Source organism: Oryza sativa, chromosome 11 (assembly GCF_034140825.1).
Source record: "Oryza sativa Japonica Group chromosome 11, ASM3414082v1".
NCBI classification, from domain to species: domain Eukaryota; kingdom Viridiplantae; phylum Streptophyta; class Magnoliopsida; order Poales; family Poaceae; genus Oryza; species Oryza sativa.
In genome coordinates this window covers 17,682,231-17,705,343 of record NC_089045.1, presented here as the reverse complement: position 1 = coordinate 17,705,343, position 23,113 = coordinate 17,682,231, and the positions used below count along the sequence as shown (strand labels likewise).

Here is a 23,113-nt window from a genome sequence, read left to right as displayed (position 1 = left end):
TAGGGTCTTTTAATAACAGGAATAAAAAACGAAGAAACAGGAAAAACACGGGATTCTAACCAGAATGGAAGTGTAAGGAATAATTAATTGATTATAAGAAAATACGTAGCTCCGTTTTACGTGTGCGGAAGGTGAAGTACCCAATCTCACCTCCCAAAGATAGCCTTAGATTAGTAAAGTGGAATTTATGTGACTAAAAGAAATTGTAACATGGATGCCAATCTAGCCACTCTCATCAGGTCACATCACTCCCCCGTTCCCTAATTAAAATTCCTTTTCTATTAGATAAAGGTCAAACAACAAACCTATGCTTAAAATAAATCTTCAATTGATAAAGATTTACAAAATTCAAATACATATAAAAAACAAGATTGCAGTAAAATTAAGTGAAATAGCAGACTACATAACACTGCAAAAAATATCTTACTATAGTGGAATTTATGTGACTACAAAATAAAAAAAAAATCAGGCATGTGAAATCTTTTTTTCTTCTTTTTGTTGAGAAGCTGGAGTTTTTACTTATCCTGAATCAGTGTGCAGACATTAGGTAATTATTTTGACATCCACTTCCTATGTCTCAATCTATCCGTCATGCTACTGCTACAATTGATTTCCAAAAACATTTGAAAAGATTGTAGCGCATGGTTAGCAGGGCAAGGGTGAACGGTGCCAAATTAGGCCCCATTTGCTGACCACTTCACATGCAACACTGCGCTCTGACCCTCACAGAGACCAACTGGAACAGGAAAACACCCTCCATCTCAGCTCAGCATGTACCAGGCACCGAGCGATTAAACACCAAGAGGCAGATCACACACAACAACAACAAAAGAGAGAAATGAAAGGTAAACTTTCGCACTCTGATAATGCACAGGTAAAATTGCCCTACACTCTATGTATCTACCAATTTAACCGCCGAGAAAACAAAAACAAAACCTTTGTAGGATTCTTTCCTACCCTGTTGCTAACTTCAGTTTTGCTGTTTACAAGAGCAGCGAAACATACGCTCCAAAGCTTGTCCCACACAGGATGCGACTCACTACGAACTAGTCAGGGTTGCAGCGAAACCAGAGAGACAAACTCAATGCTCCGCCCCCCTGACATTCTTATGTTTATCACAAAATGCTCAGGGTACTTCCTTAGCAGCAGAGAGAGCCCGTGCCACGGTCTACCATCAGTTTCGCTCTTGGGCCAGTCTTCTGATGTCAAATATTTCCGCACCCTGTTGTGGTGCCACAAGTCGCCATATTTCTCAAACATCTGAAAAAAGGAGTATGATCGTCAGGATGGAACGAAATGGACAGAGCATATATGAACAATCTAACAAGTTTGTACAGCATAATCACGATGTTCATATTACAGGAAATTGCATTATGACAAACTCATTAGCACAGGTGCAAGACGAACACAAACTATCCCTGAAACAAAATTCAACTAAAGAACTAAAAACCAAGAGAGTACTGGTTAAGAACCAAAGAACTTGAACTACCAAGTATACAGTTTCTAGCAGAGCCCGATTTCTTTCAAAATGATTGTTTATGCTGTAATCATCAGATGAAAACAAAACTAAAAGCCTGCACTGTTCAACCAGCTGAAACCGAAAATACCAATTGGAACATATTTCTACAACTTATGCAGCTATGTCATTAAGAAGGCAGTGAGAAATGATTTTACACTGGTAATTTGTGATCAGAAGAATTGCTGGTAACCCATCATTTTAAGGGATGATTCTAGATGAGTAACAATTCAATCTGGTCACTACTACTAAGAAGCTACATCATGTGGTGGGTAACACGATCTTGGCAAAATTTATTCTTATGGATTACTGGAATAAAAATAAGAATTGTGAAGTAGTACTCCATACATATATATTGATGCTATGCTAGTCAAGGCAATCGTGTAGTGCAACAAACAAATAAATCTCTAAATAGGATAATTTGACCAATATTGTGAACTGAGGGAGAATTATATACAAACAAAATGGCCAAATTTGTGCCCCAAAATTTGAAACATCAGTTGCATTATGACAGGCAATGTTGCCTATGCCTTAGTGCCTTACAGACATGTGGTCCCGGATTCATGTGTAAAAGATATATGAAAGAGCCATATTGTGAAAACCAGGCTTAGGAGAGTAGCATAGCCTGAGAAGTATTTTTCCTTAACTGTTGGCTGCAATATACAAAGACTGCGGCAGCCTCAATTCAGGTCAGAAAGACTATCACTGAACATTTAGGCAGCCTCAATTAAGGTCAAAAGAAAGGTAACTCCATAAACCGTTTACTTTACACTCAGTCACCAGAGTGGATTTTTGCCTACATGACGCTAGCGTGACATTACTGTCAGCCAATAAGTCTAAAACAAACAGTAGGGCCCACATGTCATTGACAACCTTCTTCATCTTCTTCCTCCACCTCTCTCCGTTCCCTCTTTCTTTTTTCTCGCTAATACCCAATGTTGGAGTTAGGGTTGCTTTTAGACAAACGTGACAGATAAGGGGGCTAATAAGGACTTATCCCTTTCAAAACTTGCCACCAGTAGAACATAAATAAGCTAATATGGACAGTGGACAAGTAAGGTGATGCCATAGACCATAGCACAGGGCCTTCCTGGATAAAGGATGAAAGGGTAGCAGGAGAGCACAAATTTTACAAATATTTATTCTTCTGAAAAAGCACCAGTTTCCGCCATTTGTTTAGCTCTGGTAGAATGTTAAAAACAGAATGATCATATTTTTATCTTGTAAGTTTAGTTTATTACCTTGCAAGGATGCTAGAAAAATGTATTATCGTTTTCATAAATGAGCCGAATAAACAAAATGCAGGAGCAGGCATGTTGTTATCAATTCATGCAGTGTTAAGTAACAAACAGAAAAAAAAACCCCAAATGCTATGTTTAGACATGTGATCATTTCGTCAAGAGGAATGAAGAAAAGATTGAGAAAGTTACCACTTCATGAAGCCTGTCCATAGGCACCCATTCCTGAGGTCCACAGAGATCAGATAAGACAGTAGCTGTTGATGAGATAACATCTTTCTCTTCCAACTGCAAGAGTTGTAGGTTATCTGATTGTCTGTAACCTTTTGATCCCTTCTCAGACTTCCTTCCTGTACAAAATACCCAAATAGATTAATTATTTTCAACATGCTCAAAGTAATTTGAGGGTAATATGAACTTATATATAAAGGATATCAGCATATGTCCTGTAGTACTATATACAATGATGATAGAACTTTCATCGATGCCAAATTGGTAACATTAGCTACTATTCAACCACTCCCATCCAAATGCATTAGTTAGATGAATTGCCACCCTTTCAGAAGACTGATACACTAAGCCTGTGAACTATTCCTTCACAAATATACTAAAACTAAAGGAAATAGCAATGTTGAGATTATTTAAAAACCAAAAATATAGAAAACTGTATGTGGTTCCTTTAGTAGATTGCATTCAAAAACCTAGGATAAAAATTAAAAGGCACAGGAACGTCTAAAGGTTGTCACAGTAATTACTAAGATCAGATTTCATAGAGTTTGAATTGCTCAGGTAAGAACATAACTTACAAATCAATATAAGATAGAACCAAATTTTCCTGGAAACTTTAACAGATAAATGTGGCAAAATCAACACAATGGGCTATTCAAAAAATAGGAAAGAATGTATCAATGTAAGAGTTCTGATGAGAGGATTGTTGCGTAATTCAAAGAAAAATGAAGTGACAAAAGCAACATGATGGAAATAGCTTATAGATAGACATGCTATTCAAGCTACACATGCCAATATTGTAAAGAAATGGTAAGAGGAAAAATTGACAAATGATCTCATATGCAAATTATCATAACTAAGTAACCAAAATTTGCATGAATAAGACAAAAATCTATTATCCAAATATCCCCTGCAACTTTCATATTGCATATCACTTTTATGTATCCATGAAGGAAGCAAAAGACAGTCCAACAAACTTAGATTGCTCAACATACATATTATAAATTTCTAATGACATGTAAACTGCAGTTTAGTGAACAAATCACTTGCATAAGTCGCTAATTTTCACCACTCACGTCTTCTAAGTCCTAAATGTTGATAAGACATAAAGAACCATTAGCAACACAAGGCACGGGATCAGAAACTGCAAACTCAATATGCAGCAGGCAAGCAAATAGGTTCTTACAAAGATCATAAAAGAAACATAATGCCCACAGCAAACTGAATTTGTGGGCACAAAAAAATAGCAAATTAGATTATTAGCAAAAACTTAACGAACACCCTGATTTCTTGTTTTGCATCACCACACATTCAAAACCGTGTCCATTAACCTTTTTCATTTTTCACCTGAAACCAGAAGCAGTCATTCGTATTATCCAATCAAATCAAACAGGAAGCAAAGTTCCACCCAGAAACCACCCAATTGCCACAGTAACACACAAGCAGCCCCCCTGTATCCCCAAATGTATTTGTATCTTATTTATAACGGAATTGAGTGACGCTTGCAAGTAGCCCTATGAGGATAAGATATGTAACATATCAAAATCAAATTCTACTGGTATTTGATAAGATAATGTTAGGTCGCACAATCCAACAGCGATAAATAATAATAATCCGATAGAAATGAAGAATCGCGAGATTCTGATACCGACCAGCGAGAGACCCGGCGTCTCCGTTCCTCGGCCGCTTAGCCACCGCCGCTTCGCGTTCTTCCTCCCCATCATCGCCGTCGGAGGAGGAGGAGGGAGGCGGCGGGACAGCGCGCCGGGCGGCGGCGGAGGCGCGGCGCGCGGCGTCGGTGGCGAAGACGGAGCGGGTGGGGAGGAGGAAGTAGAACTGGGCGTCCCCCATCTGAAGGAGGTCCTGGGAGTCGAGCTTGACGGGCTCGCCGCCGGGCTCGTGGAGGACGCCCTCGACGAGGCACCCGTTCTTGCCGAGCACCTCGAGCGCGAAGCGGCGGCGCGGGAAGTCGTAGAAGATGCGCGCGTGGCGGCGCGACACGTTCATCCCGCCGCCGAGGATCCCGAGGTCGACGTCCACGTCGTCCGCGGCGGCGTCGCCTCCGCCTCCGCCTCCGCCGCCGACGCCAACGCCGACTCCGACGCCGACGGGCTGGTTCCTCCTGCGGCTGTGGCGGCCGAGGACGATGGAGTAGGTCTGCATGTAGTACTCGAAGTCCTCCCCCTGAAGCTTGGCGAACCCTACCTCCAGGTCCGACGCCGGCGGCGACGGCGACGGAGCGGTGGCCGCGGCGGCGGGGCGGCGGGAGTTGCCCATGGGGTCGGAGGGAAGGGGGGGTTGGTTGGTGGGGGCCCAATGGGTTTGGACCGTTTGATTGTTTCGCTAGGGCAATATGGTTTTGGAGTGGGACTAGCAAAACTGTTTCTAGTGTGGGTAAAGGTGTGGAGTATGGGAGGGGGAAAGTGAAAAATATTGCGATGACACGTAAATCGATAAGAATTATTATTACTAGAGTATGATTAATTAGGTATTAGAATATAAATTTTTAAAGTAAAATCTTTTTGCAAACAACACAATCATTTAGGAGAGTTTAGAAAGTGTGCGCGTGAAAAATTGAGTAAATTTTCTCAGGGTCAACTCGAAACGAACTACACTAGAAACGCAGCCTAAAGGAAATTAGAGTGTGCCTTTTAAAATTTCATTTTGGGAAAATTTTGAGTACAGACGGCCACATTTTATTACACTAGAAAAAAATACCGTTGTTTCTTAAGGTATGGATGGAAGAACATAAATATACAAAATCATCATCATATATGCTGGTCGAGAAGTGCTTCTTACTCCAATGTGTCATTTTAAACAAGGCTAATTTGGAACCATGCCATTATAATTTTACAAAGTTTGAGATATGTCATCGGTATCTCAATGACATGTAGAACCCACATGAGTCAATGACATGTGGGTCAGGATGGCATATCTCAAATTTTACAAAATTATAATGGCATGGTTCCAATTTTCCCTTTAAACATTGATACGGTCAGCGAGATAGTTTGTTGGATTACCAATATAGTGTTGGTGAAAAGAATTCTAAAACTACATAGCAAAGATTATTTTTGAAAAACAAATTTAGCCTTCTCATAATCGAAAAGGTGGTGAGTATTTGAAAAGCATCTTTTGTTTGTTACTGGAACGAATGCCCAATAAGTCTTATCTCCACGCAATCCAAACCTCCGCATGTATGCCTTTGTCATCATGTGATGCCAGGGGTGTAAGTGGGTCAGCCGCGAACCCACTTATAGGCTAATAAGCGGGCTCGCGGCTTATTTTAGCTTATAAGTGGGTTTCGCGGGTTAGCCACTTACACCTCTATATCATGCCTCCGTGCCCACCTCACGCACAACTCTTGCAACATGGGGCACTCTTGCTCGGCTCCTTTTATCCGTGATGCTCAAGGGGCATCTATAGGCCTATGCTCCCACGCATGTTAGCAGGTTGGGTCCATCTAGATATACCATATCTACATAGCATGGGTCACGCCTAGTTATGCACCTTTGTTACATGTATCAGTCTATCTTGATGATAACTTTTATTTTGTATTTTTTTTCTTCAAATCACATTGTTGGCATATATTGGTACATGCATGTATCTAGCCAACATCATGTCTTTCACAAATATCTCAGCGATATCTGGAGACATCATTGTACCTGTGCAATTAAAAGGATGCTCAATTTTCACCAAAACATTATAATGTGCTGCATCAAGATTCCTAATTCAGAATGCTGCATCGGCCTTGTTAAATTGTATTTTGGGAAATTTTCGAATATACATAATACATGGCCACATGGAAGCACATAAATATGACAAACCACCATCATATATTTTTGTCATGACATATATATATAGGTGGCGTTTTAACCCTTTAAACATTGACATGGTCACCTGGATATTATTAATTAGTAATATTAGTATAAAACCTAAGAAAACATACAAGCAAATTATAACACTTTGAAACTATTTTGAAGACAAATCTATAGTCTTCCCATTTTTAAAAGTTGAATTAGAAATATAAAAAAAATATCATTGCAAACTGCACGTATTCAAAAGAGTGAATAGCTAATTTAGTCCCTCAAGTTTCGGCGAAGGCTCAATTTGGTCCTTCATATTTCATTTTGTCCACATAGGTCCTTCAAATATTTGTTTTGGCTTGAAACCATCATTGGGTCCACTTAATATGCCATATGGCTATTTCTAGTCAATACTTCTATTAGAAAATGTCTTGTTTGCCCTTAATTTGTATACATCTATATACTAGAAAAGAGAAAGCCAACATGAATAAACAACATTACAGATGTACTTCCCATTATTTCAACATGTGCACATGAAACTTAAGCAATTGCTATCGTATACACTTGTTAGTACATAATTTTTTTTTGTTTTACATAATATACTATGTATTATCTATAAAAAATTCAAACATGCAATTTTTCTCTTATATATGTGAATGATGAGGGGTATAAGTGTCATTTATGAAGAGAGTTATTGGTTCAAGGATAAGTTTGAACTAAAATGAAAACTTGAAGGACTAATATGGATAGATTGAAACATCAAGAACTAAACTGAGCCTCAGATGAAACTTGGAGGACCACTTTGACTATTCACCCTATTCAAAACATCACTTGTTCGTGATGCGAACAAATGTCGTGCACCATATGCGCGGTCTGAAGTTACAATCTCTCCCATCCTCGATTCATCTCCACGCAAACCAATCCAAACTCTGTATGAATGCACCTATGTCATGCCTCTGCACCCACCCCAAGTACTCCTTTGGTGGTTCTCAAAAAAAAAAGTACTCCTTTGGTGTGTGATATGCTCAATGCCCAATGCCCACAGCCCTCCCCCCACACGTATTAGCATGTTAGAGCAAGGCTAATAATACAGCTGACCTGTTGGCTATAAGGTTCTTTGCAGCCTTCTCTTAGCCTACCCATATAATAGTTAGCTCTTTACAATTAATATAGGGCCCACTTGTCCCTTTCACAGATTTTCTTGGTTCTTGTGTCCAAGCCGGCTGTAAGTTTACAGCCCGTTTCTCCTCTCTCTCCTCTCTTTTCTCCTCCACCTCAGCATTTAGCCGGCTTATAGCCTACTATTATACTTGCTCTTAGTAGGATAGACCAACCTAGAGATGACAATGGGGCCTGAAACCCGGAACCTGACGAGTATTTACTTTATTAATTAGGAGCAATGTATAATTCAATTTTTATCCTTACATGTCTCTTAACGGGCAAAACTATCACTCGTCGGGTGGAAAGGTTGTGGGTTTCTTCTGTACACTGCTGGAGAAAGGGGCATCAGTCCCGGTTGGTACCTCCCTTATAGTTTCGGTTATGCAACCAGAGCCACGAATCCGAGACTAAAGATATCCATCTTTAGTCTTGGGTGAAATAATCGAGATTAAAAATAAAGATAGAGTCAGGCTAGGTCTGGTTGCTATTTTTTATTGTTTTTAACATTAAATATTGATTTCACTCCATCCTCAAATCATCTCTAAATCGATCATTACATATCACAGAACAAAAGGATATATTTCCAAATTCTCAAATGGATCATCTCCAAATACATCACAAATTCTAAAAAAATTATATCACAATTTCTAAAAAATCATCACAAATACATCATGTATTCACATCGCATACATATCAAATACATCTCAGATCCATGCAATGAATAAAAAATTCTTAAAAAAAAATCCATGCCGCTGCCGCCTCCCCTCCGGTAGAGGCGCAGGTTGCCGCCTGCAGCGCGGCCACACTGCCGGTCGCCGTCCTCCGCCGGCCGCTGCCCACCACCAGCCGCCGCCCATCGCGCGTGGCTGCGCACGGCCATGCCGTCGCCCGCCGCCCGGCCGCCTGCCCTCCCGGCTCCGGTGCGCGCAGGCCCTCCGCCAGCCTCGCTCGCTCGCTCTCGCTCCTCGATCTGCTCTCGCCAGTAGGAAGGAGATGATAAGGATAAGAGTGATACCATAACAAGTGATACCATACTATAATAACTATTATTATGTTGATACTTATTTCTAAGTGAGATCTAACAAGTGGTAAAAATAAAGATTTAAGTAGAGATTTTAATATATATTCACGTGATCAAACTCATCTAATTTGTATACAAATTAGATATATATATATATATATATATATATATATATATATATATATATATATATATATATGTTCAAAATCGTTTGCACCTTTGCAGTGTGGGTAAAGGTGGAGTTTGGAAGGGGAAAATGAAAAAGATTGGGATGACACGTAAAACGAGAAGAGTTATAGTTAGGTTGTGATTAATTGAGTGTTAATTATTTTAGATTTACAAATATATTAATATGCACTTTTAAAGTAAAATCTTTTTGCAATAAACCATCGTTTAGGAGAGAGAAAGTGTGCGCGTGAAAAACGAGTAATTTTTCTCCCAATCTACTCAAAATGAACGTAACTAGGAATGCAGCCTAAACGAAATTAGAGTGTGTCTTCTAAAATTGCATTTCGGGAAAATTTTGAATACACACGGCCGCAAATCACATGATTTTGTTACACTTGAAAAAAAATTCGGTTCTTCCTTAAGGTATGGATGGAAGGACATAAATATGCAAAATCATCGTCATATAGATCCTCCAGTGTGTCATTTTAAACATTGATATGGTCAGTGAGATAGTTGTTGGATTACTCATTAAACATGGGTAAAAAGAATTCTAAAACTAACTATATAGCAAAGATTATTTTTGAAAAACAAATTTAGCCTTCTCATAATTGAAAAGGTGGTGAGCATTTGAAAAGCATAACTGAACGAATGTAACCTTGGGATATTTGAAATGTATTCTTGAAATATGTACAATGCTTGTGGATGTATGGGCTACACTGGTGGAGAAACCATCTTTCGTCGGTCGGCCGAATTCCACAGTAGTCCCGATTGCAATAAAAACCTGGAAGGGTAACGGGTATATTTGATCTTTAGTCCTGGTTGGTAATACCAACCGGGACTAAAGATCTTTAGTCCTGGTTCAAATGCTGTCAGGGCTTGTCAGGCCCCCCGGGATCTTTAGTCCCGGTTCATAACACCAACTGGGACTAAAGTCACACCCCTATATATATATATATATATATATATATATATATATATATATATATATATGTCTTCTTCCTCCTCCAGCTGCCCGAGCAAGCTTCAAAATTTCTTCAAAAAAGAGGGGAGGTCATGCCAAAATTTCTAGTGAATTTATTTTGGTGATTATATACAAATCGGAGGTGCCTACAAGGTTAGCAACTTCATCCTCCAATGTTTTTTTGTCATATTACATTTGGAGCTATGTTTTGCACACTTTTTTGTCTCCAAAATTTAGTTGTAAGTTGATGAGAGAGAAAATTTGTGTGGGGAAGAAAGAATATATAGAAATTTAGTTTATTTGCTAAAGAAGGTTTTATAAAATAGTTGAGAAGGAAAATATAGTGAAAGTTAATATTAAATAATAGAAAACAAACTAAAATGAAAATTAAAAGAAGTACAACACATTAATATTAGTTTAAAACTTTAGAAATAGTAAATAAGAATTATTTGGTGTAATATTTTATAATTTTTGTATGAATAATGATATTAATGATATGTCATTATTGTATGACTGTTGAAAGAGTTTGTATTATCTTATGACTGTCATTATTGTACGAATAATTATTTGTGTTCGATTTTTTTTATCTCATGTAGATGGATCGGCAATGGATGTACGCTGACCGACGGTCCAAAGAGTTTATTGACGGCGTGCATTATTTTTTGAGAGTGGCCGAAGCTAACAGGCATAAGGGTTTTATTTGTTGTCCATGAAATAAGTGTAAGAATCAGAAGGAGTATTCTGCATCCAGGACTATTCATTTCCACTTGTTTGAGTCGGGCTTCATGCCAAGCTATAACTGTTGGACATCCCACGGAGAGCAAGGGGTTGAAATGGAAGAAGATGAAGTGGAAGATGACAATATTCCGGACTTTGCTCAGTACGCTGGATTTGAAGGAAATCAAACGGGCGAGGAGGAAAGGGATGCTGATGGTAACGACGTTCCGGATGATCTTGTTCAGATGTTGCAAGACGCCAAGGAGGACTGTGAAAGTGAAAAGGGGGCCCATAAATTGGACAAGATGTTAGAGGACCACAGAATGTCATTATATCCAGGTTGCGAGCAGGGGCACAAAAAGTTGGATACCACTCTGGAGTTCTTGCAATGGAAGGCAAAAAATGGTGTTAGTGACAAGACATTTGGCGATTAATTGAGACTCGTCAAGAACATTCTTCCGGAGGGAAACAAATTGCCCGAGACAACATATGAGGCTAAGAAGATAGTCTGCCCTCTAGGACTGGAAGTTCAGAAGATTCACGCATGTCCGAATGATTGTATCCTATATCGCGGTGAGTAGTACGAGAACCTAGAAGCATGCCCTGTTTGCAAAGCACTACGATACAAGATTAGACGAGACGATCCAGGAGAAGTTGACGGGCAGCTAACAAAGAAGAGAATTCCTGCTAAGGTGATGTGGTATTTCCCTATAATACCACGGCTAAGGCGTTTGTTCAGGAACAAGGGGAATGCTAGAATGATGCGATGGCACGCTGAAGAGCGTCAACAGGACGGGATGCTGAGACACCCCGCCGATGGTTCGCAGTGGCGAAACATCGACAGGAAATTTAAAGACTTTGGAAAGGACGCACGAAACATATGGTTTGGTTTAAGTACGGATGGCATGAATCTTTTTGGAGAGATGAGCAGCGGCCATAGCACTTGGCCCATTACGATATGTATCTACAATCTCCCCCCTTGGCTATGCATGAAGAGGAAGTACATAATGATGCCGATTATTATTCAAGGCCCCAAGCAACCTGGTAATGACATCGATGTGTACCTAAGACCACTGGTCGAAGATCTTAAACTGTTGTGGAAAAAGGAAGGTGTCCCCATGTGGGACGAGGATAAACAGGAGGAGTTTAACCTACGAGCGCTGCTGTTCGTAACCATCAACGATTGGCCTGCAGTTAGCAACCTTTCCGGTCAGTCCAACAAGGTGTACAAGGCTTGTACTCACTGTATGGATGAAATAGAAAGTACGTATTTTAAGCACTATAGGAAGGTTGTGTACATGGGTCATCGTCGATTCCATGCTACAAACCACTCGGTACAGAAGAAAGGCAAGCACTATGAACATAAGGCGGACCACCGTACGAAGCCTAAACATCGCAGCGGGAAAACAGTGTTTGCTATGGTTAAAGATCTTAAAGTAGTGTTCGGAAAGGGCCTGGAAGCCAGCCTATAGAGAGCGAAGATGGTTACGCGGCGATGTGGAAAAAGAACTCTATATTTTGGGAGTTACCCTATTGGGAATTCTTGGACGTCCGCCACGCAATCAACGTGATGCACCTCACTAAGTACCTTTGCGTAAACCTTCTTGGCTTCCTAGGTGTATATGGAAAGTCGAAAGATACACTGGAAGCACGTAATGATCTGAAGCATATGGAACAACGCGGCGACCTTCACCTGGAACCAAAGGAGAAAGGAAGCCATTACTTGAGTCCAGCCAGCTACACTCTTAGCAAGGCAGAGAAGGAAAGTATGTTTGAATGCTTGGAGAGCATAAAGGTACCGTCTGGATACTCCACGAATATCAAGCGAATAATAAGCACGAAGGAGAAGAAGTTCACAAACCTAAAGTCTCATGACTGTCACGTGTTGATGACACAACTGCTACCAGTTGTAATAAGGGGTATCCTTCCAGACAATGTCCGGGCAACAATAACAAAGCTATATGCTTTCATGAACGCAATTTCGCAGAAGGTCATCGATCCGGATAGATTAGAAGCCCTTTAGAATGATGTGGTGAAATGTCTTGTCAGTTTTGAGTTGATATTTCCACCTTCATTTTTCAATATAGTGACGCATCTGCTTTGTTACCTTGTCAAAGAGATCAGTATTCTCAGGCCTGTGTACCTACACAACATGCTTCCTTTCGAGAGGTACATGGGCGTTCTGAAGAAGTATGTTCGTAACCGTGCTCGTCTAGAGGCAAGCATCACCAAGGTGTATGGAACAGAGGAGGTCATCGAATTTTGTGTAGAATTTATTGAAGACCTTCGCCCAATCGGGGTACCTGAATCACGCCATGAAGGGAGACTACGGGGAAAGGGAACTCTCGGAAGGAAAGCAATAATGATGGTAGACAACAATTTATTCCGTAAAGCCCATTTCACGGTTCTGCAACAATCTTCATTGGTAGCTCCTTACATCGAGGAGCACTTGGCTCTAGTTCGTGCCAGAAACATCGGTAAGTCAGATGCATGGATTACACGGCATCACATTGATACTTTCCCCGCATGGCTACGGCAACATCTCATTGGTAACGAGACGATCAACCAACAACTGGCCTTCCTGGTGAGGGGACCATCTGGCTCGATCGCGACAGTCCAGGGATATGAGATCAATGGATACACATTCTACACGAGAGCCCAAGACATGAAGAGCACGAACCAAAACAACGCTATTCGTATCGATGCCATGGGACACGATCGAACAACTGGCACGTCTTACGGTTCCATCGAGGACATATGGGAACTTGACTATGGTCCTCTCAAGGTCCCTCTGTTCCGGTGCCAATGGGTTAGGTTGACTGGTGGAGGCGCAACGATTAATGACAGTGGGATGACAACGGTTGACCTTAACAATGTTGGATACTCGGACAAACCTTTTGTCCTTGCCAATGATGTAACGCAAGTCTTATACGTGAAGGACATGTCTAGCAAAGGAAAGAAGGGCAGAGGGCCTGACGAGCCGAAGCGTCACGTGGTTCTCCCAGGCAAAAGAAAAATCGTCGGAGTTGAGGACAAGACTGATGAGGATTATGATCAGTTGAATGGGCAGAGGGCCTGACGAGCCGAAGCGTCACGGTGACGATTGACCCTAGCATCCTCCTATCAAATGAAACACCCCTTACTCACGTAGCGATCACAAGGAGGGAACAATAGTGAGGAGAAAGTACGTGCGGTCAACCGTCACCGCCGATGTATTGCCGTAATTATTGTGTACACAATGTAAACTATTTTGAATGTATTGATTATCCATATAAATCAATTATTGCATGGCATATGTTAATTACGTACGATTATTAGAATTTTTAACAATTTTAAATCATGCATATGCCAGTTATATGAGATAATTAGAATTTTTAAAAGTTTTAAATCATGCATGTGACATTTACATATGTTAATTAGAGTTTTTAACAATTAATATCATGCATATGCTAATTATATATGATTATTAGAATTTTTATTAATTTTAAATCATGCATGTGGTATGTACATATGTTAAAGTTTAATTTTTAACAATTTAATATCATGCATATGCTAATTATATATGATTATTAGAATTTTTATTAATTTTAAATCATGCATGTGGTATGTACATATGTTAAAGTTTAATTTTTAACAATTTAATATCATGCATATGCTAATTATATATGATTATTAGAATTTTTATTAATTTTGAATCATGCATGTGGTACGTACATATGTTAAAGTTTAATTTTTAACAATTTAATATCATGCATATGCTAATTATATATGATTATTAGAATTTTTATTAATTTTAAATCATATATTTGATTATTACGTTTTATCCACTTAATTTACTACAGACAACAATAATTTTTCAAAGTAATTGTCATTAATTTTTCGACTTTAAAAAATTTTAATGTATTATTTTCTATTTTAGAAACACATATGTAATGAAAATCAATATTCATTGCGTTTATCAGTGGTCCCGGTTCTTAACCCTAACCGGGTTTAAAAAGAATTTGGAAATAGCGGGAAAATATCTTTAGTCCCGGTTGTTCTTACGAACCGGGACTAAAGATCTAGGGGTATATATATTCCCGATGCGCATTCTCGTCTTCTCCACCAACACTTAGAAGTTTTTTCCCCGATCGATCTCTCTCGGCTTCTCCTTCGCCGCCACTGCCTAGGGCATCCCCGCGCCAACGCCGCCGTCGTATCTCGCCGTCGTCTCGCGGGCGTCGTCGTCGCCGCCTCCACCGCCTCCGCTGCCGCCGCATCTCTGGGGTGAGAGCCGCCGCCGCCTCCCTCTCTCTCTCTCGACGACCTCGCGATCTCTCTCTCTCTCTCCCCAAACCGCCGCCGGCCTCCTCGTTGCCGACGCCGCCGTCGACATCGTCGTGGCCGAACACGACTCTGCTTCTCGACGATGCCGACCCCGACCTCGATGCGGCCGCCACCGGCGACGACATCGCGCCAGCAGTGCCGACGACGCCGGGCCACACTACGCCGCCGCGATGCCCCGACGCCGCCGCGGCATGCCACCGCCGCGCTGCCACGCCGCCGCCGCGCCAAGCCGCAGCCGCCCCGCCACGCCGCCGCTCCGCTGCCGCCACGTGAACGAACGATCGATCGTGAATGAACGAAACGTACGTGAACGTGATCGAATGAACATATGTGAACGTGAAAGTGAACGAACGAACGTACGTGAACGAACGAAACGTACGTGAATGAGAAATCGAACGAACGTACGTGAACGTGAACACGAACGTGAACGAACGTGAACTTAACGTGAACGTGAACGTGAACGAACGTGAAATTAACGTGAACATGAACTTAACGTGAACGAACGTGAACGTGAACGTGAACGTGAACATAACGTACGTTAACGTGAACGAACGAACGTACGTTAATGTGAACGAACGAACGTACGTGATAGGCACATGAACTTAGCGTACGTTAACGAGAACGCGAACGATTACGTGAACGATCGTGAACGAAACGTGAACTTAACGAGAACGCGAATGTGAAATACAATATATGTTACTTTGTGTTTATCCTAATACATTTTTTTATATTGTCACGCCCGGAAATTCACTAATAATTTCCGAACTAATTTGTGCATAAAATCCTAGTCCAGGAATCAGCCGAGGTACACAAACTGACAATTTAATATACAAATCCATCATAATAATAACGTTACATACTTACAAAAGAAAAGAAAAACAGCAGCGGAATTAACGGTCTAGCGATGGCTTCAGCTCCACTCCCACAGGCAGCTCAACTAGGGTATAAGCCAAACGTCTTCTCCTTCTGGATCCTTTTTCTTCAACTGAGGTTGATTGATTATTGCAAGAATGAGCATATGACATACTCAACAAGCCACACAGCAAATATGCAAGTGCACAAGGATACCAAAGGATGGCATAATATAGTCTCATTTGCGAAAGCAGCATTTAGCATAGAGCGCAGCATTTAGCATAGAGTTAAGAGTAGTAAAACAGTAGAGTAATTAATCAGAAATTTTAATCAACACTGAACAGCACACCCATGCTGCACAGGCCCAACCATCCTGAACAACCATACCCGGCTGTACAGATCTAACTCCAAACCAGAAGCTAAACAAATTATTACCAGTTATAGCATCAATAATTATTGTGAGAGGTGTGAGACTAATCACGAAAAACATTGCTCAACCCGCCCATAACCGCGGGCACGGCTATTCGAATAGTTTTACTCTGGCCAGAGGTGTACCACTGTACCCACAAGACACAGCCCCACAACATGTCACCATGCGCCTCAATACCACCACGGTACCTCGGAAAGGAGCTGTGACAGTACCCCTCGCACAACACAACTCAAAGCAGTGCACCGTTCCTGGATCATAATCACCCCCTTATAAACAAGGCATGGACTCCCCAGCGACCCCCGTGGGCTTATCTCCGCCACTTCTCAGTCTGGTGCTCCGCAATGAACCATGCTATACAAAATGTAAAGCCGTTGCCCACGCTGGCTTGTGGTTGGCACGGTTAATGTTTCACAACAGTAGCTCGCGAACTGGTCCTTAATTGCCATGAGCACGACCTTCAAAACCATGTGCTCACAACCCACCATTAATCATATTTTAATTACCAATTAATTATCATAACACGATTAACCATCGTGAGCTACCATTAAATATAACTATAAATAATAATGTAATATATATGGTTCATCCCATTAGTGAGCTAATGTTTCTAAACATGGCTAAGCAATTATATCTAACATCTAGTGGAACCAATATATATAAAGCTCAACTAGTCAAATTATAATATCCCAAGGTATCAAGGAATAGAGTAATCAATGCAAACAGGCCATAACAAAGGAATAGATTCACACCACCCAGTGACATTCGAAAATAAATGCACAGTTGAAATAAATAGAGAATTTAAACATAGGATCAACATGCTCAAAGGATTGTGTTTAGGATCTGTGTGACTTGCCTTGCAATAATCGGTGTTCAATTAATCTTCTGAACACTCCCGACGCACTCACGAACCTTCGCAACGACGGAAACGACAAGCTAACATGCAAAACAAAGAAAAAGACTAATAAAAACCAAATAAACAATACATATAAAGTAAAAAAACATGTAGATCATAATTTTAGATGAATTATGAGACTTGAACGGCCTCATTCTAACTTCATATGAATTTATTATGAATTTTACTAGATTAAATCTAATTAAAGCCCATTTAAAAAGAATTAAATAAATTTAATTCAATTTATGGATAATTTTAATATGTAGATCTTTATTTTACACAACTTTTGCAACTTGAACCACATTAAACCGAGTTACAATGAATTAGATATGAATTTTTAAAGATTAAACCGGATTAAAGCATTTATATGGATTTTAATTGAATTATGACGCAATAATGAATTATTTTTGAAAAGGAAAATGAGGATTATTGCGTCATCAAAGGCGGTCCACGGTAAACCGGGTGCACAGGACGGTCTAAGGAAACGAACGCCCGAGATCGATTCTATCCAAAACGGGCGGCCGAGATCAAAACGGTCCACAGCGGGTCTACGGGGACAGCGACGATGACGTCAGCGATGACGTCATCACCGGCGGCAGCTTGGCAACGCATGCTCGCCGGTGAACGATGGCGCGACGACGCAAACAGAGGACACCAACGGGTAGAGGGCGACGCGGCGAACTCACCGAGATCTTGGACGACGACAAACGACGACGGATGACGACGGCAACGAGGTTGAAGCAGCGGCGGTCTTTGGGTCGACGGTGACGGCGGTGCTCCGGCGTGCTACAGTGGCGGCGAAGCGGTGGACGGGGACGGCGACGACCTCGCGATCCCGATGGTGGCGACGGCGACCGACGACGGCGGCTGCAACGGCGGCGCGGCGCGGCTGAACCGACGGCAACGACGGCGACAGCTAGGGCTACGCGGAGGCGGCGCTAGACGCGACGGCGGGCTAAGGCAAAGGTGGCGGCGGATAGAGGAGGTCCCGGGGATGCTTTTATAGTGGCTAGGAGGCGGCAACGGAGGCCCACGGCGACCGGCGGCGAGAAGGAAAGTCTAGGGTTAGAGGAGAGAGATGAATCCGAATCCAACTCAAATCCACCGGTTTCCAAAGAAAATTAGCCGATGTTTCCAAAAGAGAAAAGGAAGAGGAGATCTCAAGGATCATTTGCCCTCAATCAATTTGACCGGAAAAAGAGAGGGGCGACGGAATTTGGAAGGGCAGCGGCGGTGGCTCGGGCGCGGCCGGGCAGCTCGAGGAGGACGACGACCCCGACAGGTAGGTCCCGCCTGTCAGCGGCTGAGAGAGAGGAGGGAGGGGCGCGGTGGACTGGGCCGGCTGGGCCAGATGCAAGCAGTCCGAGGAGAGGGAGAAAGAGAGACTTGGGCTGACTTTCGGCCCAAAACCAAAAGAAAGATTTTAAAACCTTTTTCTATTAAAATTATTCATGAAATGATATTCTATTGATTAAAAATACTTCCTTGGCTCAAATAAATCCCAGAAAAATCTAGGAACTATAGAATCAAGTAAAGTATTTAATGATTTTTTTTTCTAGCCCACTTTTATATTGAGATTTAACAAATTAAAAAAAAATTCGATCTTCTCTTCTAGGCTTTTAAGATAATTTCTAATAATTCCTTTTAGACAACAATTTATAAATTAAGGATTTTTAAACAAGAAAAGCACTTAACATAATTATAATTAGATCATTAATTGATTAACTAATTACTGAACTGTTCTTTGTATCATTTAGGAATTGAGCTCTGAAAAATCCGAGAAAATTTCAGAGAGTGTAATTAATCATGGAGAATTTAATAAAAATTAAATCCATCCATGCTTTATATTTAGGAAATTTTATATCCCACATTTAACTTCACTTGTAAATTAAAGAACATTTAATATAAATTCTATTAATAATTTATTAGATAATTTATAAATCCTAAAACGAAAATTCAGGCTGTGACATATATGTTGCAGAAAAGACGTTGTCGTTGTCGTCCCTCAAGCCGGAGTGGTAGTTAGCTCTCGAAGGAATTCGCGCAGGCAAGTGATGTAATTAAATATATGATTGTTAGATTTTTAATGCAATTAAGACTATTAGATTTAATATACGACACTTAGACTTAGCATATATGATTATCTAGAGTTGTAATGTACGACACTTAGACGACTTAGCATATATGATTACCTAGGGTCCTAATATACGACACTTAGACTTAGCATAGTTGACTATTAGAGTTTTAATACAAGATTATTTGAGTTTTAATATAAGATTATTAGATTTGTAATTAGACTTAGCATATATGACTATTTGAGTTTTAATATGAGATTATTAGAGTTTTAATACAAGATTATTTGAGTTTTAATATAAGATTATTAGATTTGTAATTAGACTTAGCATATATGATTGTCTAGGGTTCTAATATACGACAGTTAGACTTAGCATATATGACTTTTTGAGTTTTAATATAAGATTATTAGAGTTTTAATACACGATTATTTGAGTTTTAATATAAGATTATTAGATTTGTAATTAGACTTAGGATATATGATTGTCTAGGGTTCTAATATACGACAATTAGACTTAGCATATATAACTATTTCTTCTATGAACAGATGGCTGATCGTGATGAGGAACAGATACTGTACGATACAATCGCGGAGGGAAGCAGCCAGTACTGGAACGAAGAAGAGGGGAACGAGGATCCAAACCAGAACTTGAACGAGGAAGGGAACGTGGAGAGGGATGCGGAGGGGAACCAGGAGGGGAACGGGGAGGAGGAGGCTAGTGGAAGTCAACCCTCCGCTGGACAGAAGAGGGCACGCGGGCAACGAGGTGCCGCGAAGAAGCTAGAGGGTTGGCACATCATAACGGAAGTGGACGAAGACGGCCGACCTAGTGCCCCGGCAGAAGCAGCCAAGAACTACGTTCGACACAACGGTTGGGTTGTGTGGGATAACGTGCCTGTCAGTACTGGCGCAGAACAAGGGCACGCGGAGATAATGAGAGCTTTGTCCCAGATTCAGAGAAAGAGATGCTGTGGACCACAATGCTCGAGATATTCACCTTTTCCGCGGGTACAGAGAACAAAGTGAAAAGGTGGACTTTAAAGAAAATGGCAGAACAGTTTCAGAGCTTCAAGGGAGATTTGTACCACAAATATATCCTGAAGGGGCAGACACTGAACTTTGACACATTCCCAAAGCTAAGGGATCACTGGGACGAGTTCGTTGCATAAAAGACAGGTCAACAAGGGCAGGCGATGATGGAAAGAAACAAAGAAAATGCCGCCAAGAAGAAGTACCATCACTACTTGGGGTCAGGCGACTATAGCATCGCGCTGCCGAAGTGGGAGGAGATGGAGGCAAGCTTGCTTAAGAGGGGTATCGAACCGGCCACCGCTAAATGGCCGGATCGATCGAAGTTCTGGTACTATGCTCATGGTGGAACGCTAAACCCAGTTGATGGCTCCCTGGTCTTCAGCGATCAGATACGCGAGGCTGTGCGTCGACTAACGGACGCAGTGGAAGCCTCTTCTCAGGGCACGTTCCGACCCGACAGAGAGAAGGACGAGCTGTCACTCGCCCTGCAGACTCCAGAGCATCCAGGACGAACACGAGGGAAAGGGGTGATTCCTTGGAAGACTGGATTCAAGGAGGACATCCACACGTACAGGAGTCGGATGAGGAGCAAGAGAGATACCGAGGCGAAGATTGCAGATCTTGAGTACAGGGTATCGAGCTACGAGCTCAGCATGCAAGAGGAGGTGGCAAGGAAGGTTGATGAACGCATGGCCGCACATCGGTCCCATGATCCCTAGCCGACCATTCCCCCTGCAATGGTGAGCCCTTCAGGCAATCGTAGCAGCTGCGCCTCAACGGGGCAGGTAGGATCACAGAGCATGGACGCCTGTCAAGCCTGAGCAGCTGCAGTCCCTACCCACACAAATGTACAAATTCCATCAACTGTACATGGAGATGAGCGCCACCGGTAGAGAGATGATCGGAGCGAGGATCAGGGACATAGACTTCTTGCAAGGAGATGATATTCTCTGGATCAATTTCAAGGGTGTCTATGAACTATACCAGCTGGACGCCCTCGACGTCTCTATTATGAGTTGCTGGATTTTGTAATTATCGTTCAGTTAGATTTCTTATTACGTTTCCTTTAATTAATTAGGTCCTTGTATATAAGTAGACTATATATAATATATACTTCCTTTTATCGTTGTAGAATGGAGATTCAAAGGGCCCGACGGCGGGGGGTTTTCGATACTGGATTCATCGACCCTCAGAAAGTAAACGTCGCAATGCTCGACCAGTATCCGCAAGCCACAGAGGACAATCTCGTCCATCTCCTGAAGGCGCAGCATTACAAGACGTTCATACTATTGCCGTACAACACAGAGTTAGTTTTTACTGTCTTCCTATACCAAATTTCATCCCCGTACTAACATACTAAGTGTTTCATATGTAATGCATCCGACGCACATTGCAGATTCCACTGGGTCCTTTTACTCTTCGACTTGGAGGCCTGCACCGTCAATGTATATGGCTCAATGGATAAAAAAGAGTCTACGTTTGACAAGGTTTTCGAACTTATAGACAGGTACTGTCAAAATTTCCTATGTTAATTAAGAATCTTGTTATAATTAATTGCTAGTATGAATCATAGCTTTAAACTCCATCTAGGGCTTGGTATCGGTTCCGTCATTTGGTCCGCGGCAAATGGAGAGAAAGACTTAGGCAGAAGTTTAATTTTCCAGTGAGTACACATGCTCTACATTTATATTGAATCTCCAATTCAAATACATATAAGTGTATATTAATTAGATCTCTCGCCGTTTGTCATTTATTTATAGTGCGCAAAGCAAAAGCAGGGAACTAACTTATGCGGCTACTATGTGTGCGAGTATTGCCACTGCCTTGCAGACCAAATCATCACCACAAGAGAGCTCGATGTACGTACAAATAAATTCAAAATTTCATTGCGTATGTATCGATTTGTTGTTTAATTACTAATTAATTTCATACATTCATATAGTTTATTCGCATGAGGGATAACCTGATCACACACAAGAAATTTATCGTGGCGGTTCAAGAACAACTCATGGGATTCATCAATGAACAAATCCTTGATCCCAAGGGTGAATTCTACTACGACGAAAATACAATTCATAGGTTCTTAGCTTCTAAGATAACGACTACTACTACGTCGAAATCGTAGCTAGCTAGGACATCATAATGGATTGTAATTAATACATATCTATTTTTCTATATACATGTACACATTTTCTTTAATGTAAATATATATTTTAGTCATATATATATATATATATATATATATATATATATATATATATATATATATATATATATATATATATATATATATATATATATATATATATATATATATATATATATATATATATATATATATATATATATATGCACATAAAATATTAAGTGCTTTCATATATATATATATATATATATGAAAATAATTCTATACACCCAGGTGTACGTACTCCTGCTCTCATCCACCGTCCATCAGCGGACATCACCGATCGAACCTGCTAACGAATCCACATACAGACCCATTAAAGTTTTTGCGGACGAAAAAAAATCCTCATAATACTTTTATCCCGCATTAACCGTAACCATACCAAGATGCTAGCATAAATATCTCTTTCTGACTTACTGCTAAACCGGACTGCAAATAATAGATCGGTCAATTTGGAGGCGACGCGCTGACGCCGACGTGATCCATCGAATCATACGGCCACGGCGGCA

At 41.0% G+C, this 23,113-nt stretch overlaps 1 protein-coding gene across 1 annotated transcript; it reads right to left on the bottom strand.

The window, feature by feature from the left end:
- Positions 1-831: 831 nt before the first annotated feature.
- On the bottom strand, positions 832-5,445 carry LOC4350480 (FHA domain-containing protein FHA2). Its single transcript, XM_015760144.3, has 3 exons — positions 4,635-5,445; positions 2,947-3,104; positions 832-1,260 (listed from the first exon to the last, which is right to left on the bottom strand). Exons 1-3 carry the CDS (start codon positions 5,257-5,259, stop codon positions 1,051-1,053), a joined length of 993 nt encoding a protein of 330 aa, XP_015615630.1. The 5' UTR covers positions 5,260-5,445; the 3' UTR covers positions 832-1,050.
- Between the last annotated feature and the right edge of the window lie 17,668 nt (positions 5,446-23,113).